This window comes from Poromitra crassiceps (assembly GCF_964638095.1).
Source record: "Poromitra crassiceps genome assembly, chromosome: 3".
Lineage (NCBI taxonomy): Eukaryota > Metazoa > Chordata > Actinopteri > Beryciformes > Melamphaidae > Poromitra > Poromitra crassiceps.
The window spans coordinates 56920367-56933120 of record NC_139625.1 but is presented as its reverse complement, the minus strand read 5'-3'; the positions used below and the strand labels follow the sequence as shown (position 1 = coordinate 56933120).

The 12754-nt window shown below is 41.9% G+C and overlaps 1 protein-coding gene across 1 annotated transcript; it reads left to right on the top strand.

Moving 5' to 3' along the window:
- Positions 1–8213: 8213 nt before the first annotated feature.
- On the top strand, positions 8214–11603 carry LOC310772673 (mitotic checkpoint protein BUB3-like; the record flags this gene model as incomplete). Its single annotated transcript, XM_083632535.1, has 6 exons — positions 8214–8411; positions 8500–8569; positions 8677–8828; positions 9197–9355; positions 10594–10771; positions 11383–11603. 6 exons carry the CDS (start codon positions 8214–8216, stop codon positions 11601–11603), a joined length of 978 nt encoding a protein of 325 aa, XP_083488661.1.
- Between the last annotated feature and the right edge of the window lie 1151 nt (positions 11604–12754).

Sequence of the window (12754 nt, the reverse complement as noted above, 5' to 3'; positions counted from 1 at the left end):
GTAGGCTACCTTGCTGGTCCAAAGTGTGGAAAATGAATTGATCATTGTACATGATATATACAGTAGTAGACAAAATTACTACACAGAAAATCCAATGCCTATCGAGTGTAGCCTGAGCCTCAGAACTGAGACTCAGAGAGACTCAGACAAGTGCCCACGAATTCCACTGCAGGCTCCATTTAAAATGGCCCTACTTGTTCATACATGTAATGTAGCAATCACAAGAAAATTACTTGTTGTCAACATTGTTGTCCGTCAAAACAGGCTATTTGTGTTCTTGAATGTTGCATAGTTTTGTCTCAATGTTTTTTCTGATTCCCCCCCACTTTCTCCCCAATTGTACTTGGCCAAGTACTGTGTGTGTGTGTGTGTGTGTGTGTGTGTGTGTGTGTGTGTGTGTGTGTGTGTGTGTGTGTGTGTGTGTGTGTGTGTGTGTGTGTGTGTGTGTGTGTGTGTGTGTGTGTGTGTGTGTGTGTGTGTGTGTGTGTGTGTGTGTCATGCTACATGTATGAAAATGTAGGGCCCTGAAAAAGGGCTATACTGTATGTAAGAATATTGGAAAGTTGATATACACTGACTGTGGTAGAAAAAATAAAAAATAAAGTAGGACTATTTTAAAAGGAGCCCACAGTGGAGTTGGCGGGTCCTGTCTGAGACGCAGGGAGAATCCAAGAGTCTCTGTTCTGAGGCTAGAGCAAGTGAGGAGCAGATTGTACGAACCAAAGCGTTTTGTCCAGTTGGGTTTGGGGAACACACACAATCTAAATTCTAGCACCATGCAGTCCCCTGATGGGGCAAAAGCATTAACGCTCTCATGCTACCACGACACAGAACCACAACAAAATGGAGGTGGAGCATTGTTCTTTCCATACAGTACTTCAAGTATGTTTTCCTTCTCTCATGTGCAGCCCCCAATTGGCTATTGCTGGTCTCCATTCAGATTTGATTCACTGATCAGCTCACAATACAGGAAGACCTCATGACTTGTCCAATATTTAAGATACTTTTAATAGCCATAGTGAGTAATCATGTTACAAACGAGGAATTTGACTTTGTGCAGTATTTGTCTTTGTGCAGTCCATATTCAAGGTGTAAAAATCTATGTATGAAATAGAGATAGTCCCGACTGGGACAAGGAGGCAAGAGATTAAAGTCATCTATACAACGCCACACCTAGCGTTGAATCAGTCTGAAGTCTGAACTTGATAACCACTTGTGATGCCAAATCATGGCTAGAAGTCATAGTGTGTATGCAGGCCTTGCCCTGCCAGTGTAAACGCCCTCCCAGAATGCGCCGAATGTAAGACCCTAACCCTAAAATCTTTATGTCATACTTTGTGGTCTGTCTTTTCAAATTCCAGGAAGTCCTAAAAGACCATTCACACGTTCTCCTCATCTCAGGTGCCTCTCCTGTCAGAGGGCCATAGGAAAACGCAGCCACTCACTCCGCTCTGGGAGTGCAGAGAAGAGTCTGATGCAGAATAAGACGAACGTCAAGTTGCTGTCATCTTCAAAGATGGCCGTCTCGACCTGAGGAAGCAGTGGATGCATGCACACGTACAAAGCTCTCCCTTCTTTCAACTTTTTACCCTTGTCTCACTTCTTTCATCATGAAATGATTATGGGGGATCATGGGGAGGGAGTGGAGACTTGGTCCAGGTGCATTATGAACTGAAACCAGACATCTTCTGTTTTATTAGTGCAGTATTTGATTTAGATTTCTGTTTCAGAAGAGGAGAGTCATATGCATGCTACTCTGTTGCTCTGTTCTAACCAACGTCTGTACATTGTGGCTAAGCATTTCTCTTATGCAGGTAGAATTACATTGGCTTGAGTAATGGCCCTGTGATAAATAACCAAATGGTAGCAACCACCCACAAGCTAACCATTTCTTGGTTACCTGAAGCGAAAGTGCACAAACCGTTTTCCTACCATTTTGCAAGTACCTGGTGAAATCTTCAGAGTGCTTTCACCAATAAGAGTGCCAATCATTGATAGCGTGCCTGGTCTTCTCAAGGCTGACATGTCGGTGGGGACTCTTGTCGCATAACTTGGGTTCAAGTAAGTTTGAATTGCTTGAGACTTGGTTTGATGTACAGTATGAGCCTGACTTGACTTGGCTAGGTTATGATGACCTCGAACTTGACTTTGACTTGTACTTTGACGACATGAAAAGTTTCACAAAGTCTCGAGAAAATCTTGTGTTTGTGTAAATGACTTGGATTGAAAGTGAAAATTTAAGTTCCAATGGCATTTCCTAATCAATAAACTAATAACTCATACCAATACAATGTGTATGTAATTATAGCTTATTGATTAGGAAATGCCAATGGATGAGAGAGAGAGAGAGCTACTGTTTTGTTTATCTTACTTGTGATCTGGCTCGCTTTTTTATCCGTTGTCCGTGTGTGTGTGTAAAGTAATTTTCAACACCTTACCTTCTAGTCGATGTGGGGTTTCTGGTGACAGAGGGAGGTTGTTATCCTGCTTGACCAGTTCTGTCATCGTAATGGAAACACACATACATAGGAGGAGATTTCTCCCCTCTACTCTACTGGCCTTAGTTCAGAGGGCTCAGCATGACAATGACCATGAGACAGGAACACTTACTGATACAGACAGGAGCCCTGTAGGCTCCAAGTCAGAGTAATCACCCCTCCTCTCTCTGTTTCTCTCCTCCTCTCTGCCTATAAATATGTCACATATATAAACACATATGTCAAATGTGAGATCTTCACTGCATTCCACAAATCCTCATGTAATCTATACATCAATGTATATTGAGATGTTTGCAGTCCTTCTCTAATGATGATTAGAGGAGATTAAGAATATGGCTTCATTAAATACACTTTTATAAGACACTTCCTGGAATCTTGGCTTCATTCAATTTGGTTTATATTAGCTTATATATATTATATAGCGGGTGAGGGATGGTGAAATTCCATTCTATAACAGAAAGTGATTAAATTGTTCCAGCAGGTGACTGAATTGAAATTCTGTTTCTGAATTTGTTTGGAATGACTAATCTACTTTAGACTTGAGACATGACTTGAGACTTGCGCCTCAAGACTTGAAACTGACTTGGGACTTGACACTCAAGACTGCTCAAGACTTGACAACACAGAGATTTGAACCCACTCAACCCAGATCTTCCAAATGAAGGGATATGTCCCAACTCATTACACTACCACACACTCGGCTGTATAGATTCAAATTATTTGCCAAGGAATCATTTATAAAACTTAATTGGGAACAGTGTTACAAATCAAATCCTTTCTTGCTTGATCTTATTTTAACGAAAGTCTGAATGATATGACATGATAGCCAGTAATGAATAGACCCAAGACAGCATGATACAAACTAAGCATGTATAGCCGTATACTGTAGAGTACAGTGAAACTGCTGCTGTCTTGGCCTCAACACTGTGGGCTTAATATGCCAGCTAGCCCTGTTATTTTCTCTAGCTAGCATATAGGCCTAATCAATCTAGTATTTTATTGACGTTTTTGGTAAGCTATTTTGAAGTTTAAAGGAGGCAGCTTTAGTTGAAGCTATAGTTACTGTGGAAAATATGTACAAATACCCCTATAGTCTATACTTTATTTTTAGCTAACAATAGGCTACTATATATTTATACCGACGATACCTTTATGAGCCAATTGTTCTTGGGTAGTGGGAATGGGAAAGAGGAGATGGGAGCATACCAGTAATATCCTAAGTTAAACATTACATTTCATTACTACATTACATTACAGGATACCAAGGAGAGAAACCTGAAGAGTGAGAGAGAGCATGTGTGTGTGTGTGTGTGTGTGTGTGTGTGTGTGTGTGTGTGTGTGTCAGAGAGAGAGAGAGAGAGAGAGAGAGAGATAAGTAGCCTACTAAAACATATACACAGTGTTCATAGTGGTCTATGCTATCTTGCCCCTGTTTGTTTTTGTAGTTCAAGTAGTAGCCTATTCAAAAAGTATAGTATAGAGATAATTGTCTCTGCATTGAATGTTTGTGTATTAAGACTTTCACATTTATGTTTAGTGAGAGAGTGAAAGTTGCTTTCATTTTTGTGACATTGTTGTGTGTGTGTGTGTGTGTGTGTGTGTGTGTGTTCACTTTTCTGCTATGCACAATAATGATGATGATTTTATGTTGACCCATTTACCACCTGTGTGTCTGATGTATATGGGGGGGGGGTGGGGTTGGGGGGTGGGGTCTTACGTCCTGCGTCCTATTTATTTAGGCTATGTCAATGCCTGCGTCACGTGCAGAGGGTTGTGTGTGTGTCGTGTATCCGAATCCGTAAATTCGACGCCCAAGCGCGTCCTTCCTACTCCCTCTCATCAAAGGCACTTTCCTAAGGTATTTGGACATTTTATCGTGCACATTATATTAATATGAAACTTTTATATTCTATAGGAGGGATCAGCCGAGCAGCATTTTGGTAAACAAACCGCGTCACTGGGTGGCAATGGCAATGGAACCCTATGGAACCTGAGTTTGAAGGTCTGGCTCTAGCTGGCGACCGCGTGTTTACAATTTCAAAACTGGACAGTTCACACAACTTTAACACGACATGCATATATTATACATCAAACTCTTGAGCTACTTCTGCTCACACTCAGAATGTCAAAATATAAGCGATGTGATGTATACGTTTTGAGATATTAACGTTTGTTTGGCACAACTCATACTAGTCTAGTAGGAAGGAGGGGATATCATGCACCCCCCGGAAATATACTTCTAAACAGCATTTCTAGATTGGAAAAATTGGGTAAAAAATGATGAGCTATGTTAAAAAGTTGTGAAAATGTCCCACATTTTATGCAAATTAGTGCCGCCATCACCAAAAAGTATAATTTCACTATATCTCAGCCAATATTGCAGATAACTGAACAAATAAGGTGTCTAGACCTATGTTTTGAGGGTCAAGGATCATAATAAAACTATTCCTGAAGTGGCCACATGTAGCCTATTTGTGGCATGCTACTATGCAAATTAGTGCTGCCATTATGAAAATATATGTTTTTCGTTCATGTAGCCTACTAAATACCTCAGTCCAAAGTTCAACCCCTTCGCTAGCTAACTCAGCTACACACCACACTACATCACAATACAGACATGTAACAGGACACATGATACGCGATATTTGGTGGAAATCTGACTACAAATATTGCACGGTCAGTTCTAGCTTGCGTGCCTTGTGTGCGCTAAGCGAGATAAGAGATGAACCCATCTTCATCAACAAACTAGGTTCTAGCTTGATTTAATATGTTTACTAGCTCGCTAGTAGTACTAACTAGCTACTAGCTCTCCATGACCATGTTTTTACCCTGTAGTAGAATTGTGGCCTGTTACACATCTGTATTGTGATGTAGTGTGGTGTGTAGCTGAGTTAGCTTCTTACCTTGTTTTTTTGGAGGTTGAATACCCAGCAAAATACACAGTTGGCATCAGGAAGGGGTTGAACTTTGGACTGAGGTATTTAGTACATGAACAAAAAATTATATTTTTATAATGGCAGCACTAATTTTCATAGTAGCATGCCACAGATACATGTGGCCACTTCAGGAATAGTTTTATTATGATCCTTGACCCCCAAAACATGGGTCTAGACACCTTATTTGTTCAGTTATCTGCAATATTGGCTGAGATATAGTGAAAATATACTTTTTGGTGATGGCGGCACTAATTTGCATAAAAATGATATGTGGGACATTTTCAACTTTTAACTTAGCTTAACTTAACTTAACTTAACTTTTTAACATAGCTCATCATTTTTTACACAATTTTTCCAATCTAGAAATGCTGATTAGAAGTATATTTCCGGGGGTGCATGATACCCCCTCCTTCCTACTAGACTATAGGGACTATACTAGTTAACTGCCGCGGGGTCCCGCTGATCAGGAATCAGCGTGATGTCACAACAACAACAAATCACCGCAAACAAACAAACAAACAAACAAACAAAAACGCGCGGAACCGCGGCAGTTAACTAGCGTTAGTATGAGTTGTGCCAAACAAACGTTAATATCTCAAAAACTATACATGACATCGCTTATATTTTGACATTCTGAGTGACAGCAGTAGCCCAACAGTTTGATGTATATTATGCATGTCGTGTTAAAGTTGTGTGAACTGTCGTAGTTTTTTTAAATGTACACTGCACAGCTGGGGCTAGAGTGAGCACTCAAAGCTAGCTCCATAGGGTCCCATTGCAGTTTCCACCCGGAAACGCGGTTTGTTTACCAAAATGCTGCTCGGCTGATCCCTCCTATAGAAAATGTATAGACTGTCATATAATGTGTAAATAATTGCGACTGGCATGTGATCTATCGAAAGACCGGAAGGTCCGACCGTCATATTGGAAACTCATGAAAGAGAGCAATTTGGTTAGGTTAGCAACATTTAAGTTGAACTGAAACCTATCCTGAATTGAACTTCAAGTCATTTTGAATTGATGATTTATACTGTGGGACAGTTAATCATTTCAGAGCAGAAGCGCTGCCATATGGCCAGTGTTGGGCAGTAAAGTAACATGTTACTGTAATTGTATTACTTTCCACAGTAACTAGTAATGTAAGGGATTACAAATAAATAAAAAGTAGCCTATGCATGCAGTTTGGCTGATTGATGGACTCCTCCTGTAAGTTTAATTATTGTTCCAATAAAGTGGATTCAGTTCTAAAGGAGCTAGCTAAACCGGTTGTGCGTCACTTTTATGGAAAGGGGGATAGCGAAATTAATATAGTAATGTAACTATTTACTTTTGAAACCAAGTAATCAGTAAAGTAATTGTATTACTTTTTACAGGATTAATACGTAATCAGTAACTTAATACTTTTCCTGAGCAACTTTCCCAACACTATGGCATATACACACATCATTTTCAATGAGCTGATGTGAAAGTCATGTTACGGCCTGGACACACATCTCGCGTCTGCTGTGCGTCTGCGTTGCATCTGCGTGGCGTTACCTGTTGATTTTCATTTCGGCGCCCATGTTAACAGGTTACAGCAGCCACACCACCGGCATCAGACGCGCGTCTCAGGTGCGTGTCTTGCGAGGCGTGAGACGCGCGTCATCTAGAGAATAGAAGCGACGCCTATTTTTTCCTTTTACCGCGCGCATGTCTCTAGCGTGTCTCTACACAAATAGACACAAAATACATTAAAATTATATTTTACAGGGGCAGCCACAGCTAATCAAGGAGGAGGATGAGCTGAGCTCACAGCTGCAGTTCTCCTGCCCTCTGAAAACCACATAGGCTACAACGTGGCTTCGTTCCTCCCCTCCCCATCACACACACACAGACACACACACACACACACACACACACACACACACACACACACACACAAATCATAGGCTACTGCCTCGATTCTGAAGTGAGCCCAAGCGATCTTCAGTTAAAATCATCATTGTATTGTTTATAGCAAATTTAATAAAAGGTAAACTCTATAGGAAGAGAGTTGGCAGACAGACAGCAGCACAGCAGCTGCAACGCAGAAGCCACGCTGCCTGTGTGGATGCCGCGGGCGTGCCAGCCGCAGCCATCACGCCACGCACACGCACTAGGTAGGTACACGCAAGATGTGTGTCCCGGCCGTTACAGCTCAATGAAAATGATTTCATGCCCTCTGATTCATGTGTTTTTTGTCCTAGAGTTTATCCTGTGATGATGGGTTTTTAAAGTTTGGTTTGGGGGCCTGCTGTGTTCTAGAGGAACTCACTATTTTGGAGAAATTCACTATTTTGAGATCAAATCCAAAGATCCAGTGAGTCATTTTCTTTCTTTGGGGGGGGGGGGTATGATGGGTTAGTGCAGATTTGGTTACTTGAGGTGAAACCATTGACTGTATATCATATGGACGACACGTCCCCTCTCCCTACTGCTATGCAAAAGTCAAGCCAAAAGATCTTGTTTCCACAAGTTGGCATTTTTGCTTGTGCGACATCATTTGCATTTGCAACTGGAGTCGGGCTGAGCCCCCTCAGCCATGGCACCGTCTGACGGAGGTTTGACAGTGGCTGTCACAGCTGTCAATCATGACTTTTTATATTGTCAGATAACTAATTGATGTTGTGCAATCCGGCCTCCAGAGCAAACAAGCATTTCAGATTGCATGATGGAACGGAGCCCAGTCACCTCATTCCATCTCTGTTCCTACATCCTGGCCTCTCTGCAGATACGTACTCTATGTTTTGCTTTTCTTCAGATGATGAATGCAAATGAGTACAAGCTGACCCAGGGCCCAAAGGATGGCATCTCTGCTGTGAAGTTCAGCCCCAGCACAGCACACCACCTCCTGCTGGTTTCCTCCTGGGATTGCACCGTCCGCCTCTATGACGTTGGAGCTAACTCCATGAGAATGAAATACCAGCACTCAGCTCCAGTTCTTGACTGTGCTTTTTATGTATGCCGCAAACAATGTCTATTATTGTTTAGGCATAGCTCACTCATTAGCCTGCTACACATTGATAATATAACCATTTACATTTTAGGATCCAGCACATTCTTGGAGTGGAGGTTTAGATCAGCAGTTAAAAACTCATGATTTGAACACGGACCAAGGTAAGTTTGCCAGAACAATATATTGTGACAAGGGGTATGTCTGTCAAGTTCCCAAACCTGCGGGGTTGTACCACTGCCTGTGGTTGTTTTATATTCTCTCTAAACAGACACCATAGTTGGAACACATGACGCGCCCATTCGTTGCGTGGAATCCTGCCCAGACGTCAACGTCATGGTAACTGGTAGCTGGGACAAGTCGGTTCGGCTGTGGGACCCGAGGACACCCTGCACCGCTGGCATCTTTACTCAGCCTGAAAGGGTGGAGTCAATCTTCATAGATATGCATAAATTCTGTTATTGCTCATCAGCTACAAGTACTTCAGTTGTTGATGCCGGTGACCTTTTTGATGAAAGAAATGTGAAATTCATCCAGTTATAATTGCATTAATCACCAAGTAGCCTACAGTATATGTGCAGGATGTTATCATGTTGATATGATATTGGTGAAACATTCATTATTACAAATTATAAACATACTGACAACTTACAGGGTTTCCCAAATTCACAGTAAATGTTTGCACAAGGCATTAAATAGCATTAAATTCAGCCATTATGAGTCTGTGGAGGTATCAAGTAAAGCTTTAGCATGGTCTGTGTCTCATGCTTGTCTTGTACTCTCTGTGAAAGGTGTACACCCTCTCTGTGGCTGGGGATCGGCTCATCGTCGGTACAGCTGGAGGGAAAGTACTGGTATGGGATCTGAGGAACATGCGCACTGCACAGCAGAAACGAGACTCCAGCCTCAAAAGTCAGACTCGCTGCATCAGAGCCTTCCCCAACAAACAGGTACACTTTGAATCAGAGTTGTCTTTATTAATGCACCTTCATGACAACATCTAAACTAAGTGGGGTCGCCTGGACTTTAAATAGGGTCGCCTGGGAAGGGGGGGAACAAAAGAAAACACCAGACCCAATTTAATACTACAGAAGACAATTAGGGTCACTGGCCATTTAAAAAAAATGTTTACTTATTTGTTAGTTCCGAGTTTAAATTGATAATACGATTTCAGCTTTGTTCTCTATGAGTGGTAATTGCAGGTGACATCCAATCCAAGAATTCTGCGGGGAAAAAGAAGCATACTATATGACATCACTGACGATGTCACTGATGACATTATCGATGGTGTACCGGAATTTGAATGTCGCGGGTCCCTAGATTTTTGACATGTCAAAATAGGGTCACGAGCCAAAAAAGGTTGGGAACCCCTAAACATTGATGCATCAAGCCAAATCCTTGATTATCCTTCCTTCCTTCACACACACACACACACACACACACACACACACACACACACACACACACACACACACACACACACACACACACACACACACACACACACACACACACACACACACACACACACACAAACAAGAGCAAGGTTTTAAGAGGCAAACATGTGCCATTTATTTTACAGATTACAGTGAAAACTGGAGTCTAACCAAGGTATAAATATTAAAGAAGCGTTGACTTCAGGGCTAACTAACACCAAAAGCGAAATAAACAAAGGAAACAAACAACTAATTACTTAACCCACTAACTAAGGCCTACAAGAAAAGAAATAAACCAACATACATTTCCTAATTCCCTAACTCCCTAATCAAAGAAACAGGACAAAACAAAGCTACAAACAAAATGGCAGTTAACCCCTACTGTTTCACAACAAGATGACTTGCAACAGGTTGCAATACATGAGATCGGCAATATGTAATTTTGTAGGCGGCCCATGTTCCCGCCCCCTTTTAGGGGGAAAACACAAGCCTCTCCCCGTTGACTTCGGTGCAGAGAGGTTTTGCTGTTTCTTTTTCGCTGGACAATGACTGACGTGGATTATTTTATGATTGGTTCCCTTAATATGATTGGTTCGTGTAATAAATGTCCCACAAAAATGTGCAAAAACTCGTATATATTGCGCCCACGTATTATAATTGCAGGGAAACCCCTGAGAGTATCATGCTATCAACATAAAATTCCTCTGTTAATGTGAAGAACGGTAACATCATATTCTGTGTCTTTGCTCCAGGGCTATGTGTTGAGTTCAATCGAGGGCCGTGTGGCGGTGGAGTACCTGGACCCCAGGGAGGAGTTTCAGCTGAAGAAGTATGCCTTCAAGTGCCACAGGCTGAAGAAGAATGGAATTGATTGCGTTTACCCTGTCAATGCCATCTCATTTCACAGTGTTCATAACACCTTTGCTACAGGTATAGGATTCATATCGACTGGTAAATGCTTTTTTCAATTTAAGTATCTGGAAATCAATTTATTTCTTCTTATTTCTTTTTCTGTGTTTCAGTTATTGGTTAACATGTTTCCCATAAAGTCCACTGCCTTTCTCCCTCATTATTCAAGCTATGACCATATTTATGGTTCATAGCCTTGTGACCTATAGGATTAGATCTGCCAAGAGGTGCAGGGCTACGAAAACATCTGCTGCCTGTGCTATGAATGAATGAACAGTAGCACACGTGCTGTACTGTTTTGAAACACATTTTGTTGTTAAGGTTTGCATTTTGTGTGCCCTGTATGCGACATGAATGTCATTTGCCAGTCACAGACCTGTTTAAGTGATGAGCGTCACTACTTGTGCTTGTTTTTAGAGTTGGTAACATACATTTTATACGCATGCTACAATTTTATGGCCTGTGCTACAAAACGATCAACCTCTGTAGCACCAGTGCTATGTGCAAATAAAGTTAAAATACAGCCCTGACGGTGCACGAGGAACACAGTTATTACTGTATATAGATCCTAATCTCAGTAATAACACTGCCTAAATCTTTTGAGGTTGACCGTGAGCCTCTCCTTCTCCCAGGTGGCTCAGATGGCTCCGTGAACATCTGGGACCTGTTCAACAAGAAGCGCCTGTGTCGCTTCTGCGCCTACCCGACCAGCATCGCCTCGCTGGCCTTCAGCAACGATGGCACCATACTTGCCATCGCCTCTTCCTACATGCACGAGCAGGGAGAAGTTAGCCACCCGGAGGACGCCATCTTCATCCGCCAAGTTACAGATGCCCAGACCAAGCCCAAGTGAGTCCTCCTCTACCCTGCCCTTCCCCGAGCTCTTTAGCACGGCGGTTTGCTGCCTGCGGCATTTATAAGGAACACACACAGCTGTGGCATATGTTGATCTATATCTCTGTTTGTTCAGTTTTATATCTATGCTCTTGTGGTAAATATAAAGCATAGTTTAACCTCGAGAGCCTTATGATTTTTTTTTTAGGTTTAGTGTTGTTCTTCTTGTTCACCGATGATTCATTTGATTCTATACAGATATAGGTCGTTTTTATGCATTAAAGGAAAGCTTTGCCGATTTTCAACCCACTTTGTATCATTACAATGTCAGTAATATATGCAGATGGGCAGCCTTGACCTTGTCTTCATGTTTTCCTGCGCTGAGAGCTCTGCAGTTTATTCCAGGCACTTCTGTATCAGAATGACGTGTTACGCGAGCATCTGGGACCTGTTCAACAAGAAGCCCCTGTGTCAGTTGCGTGGCTACCCGACCAGTATCACATCGCTGGCCTTCATGATGGCACCATACTCTCCATCGCCTCTTCCTACTACATGCAGGATGACGCGTTACCCGTCATTCTGGACATTCTGGACATGGAAGTGAACAGATAGATGTTGCTCGAAGGTGGCTTTTAGTTTTAGTTTTTCTGCACATCCAAGGAGAATCGCATCGAGAGCCTTTAACGACTCATACCAGCTGGCGTGGGCGGAGTTTCTGCAGGCAGGCAAATGGATATTTCTCCGTGTGGAAAACATATAGGGAAGGTAAGCACTGTCCATCTGCTTATATTACCGAGATTATAATAATACAAAGTGGGTTGAAAATAGGCAAAGCCTTCTTTTAAGGACCAGTGAGGTTTGCTTTTTTGTTTTTGTTTATGCGGGGGGTTCCCCAACTTTTTGAGTAGGCAGCCAGATTGGAAAAGTAGCCGGCTAAGGGCTGTTTGCGGCGATTGTTTGGATTGACGACTGTTGTTTTTGATTGTTGGGTTATTGTATGTATTAAAACATCAAGTGAAAGCAACTGGGTATTATTTCAACTAATAATCCTTTTAAATTGTAAATGTTTCACTTACTGCCTTGAGTCGGTACAGAAGTGCAATTTGTAATTGTAGGAAATAAGTATAAATAGAGATAAAGATGGCAGTGCTGCATTGGGTCAAGACATCA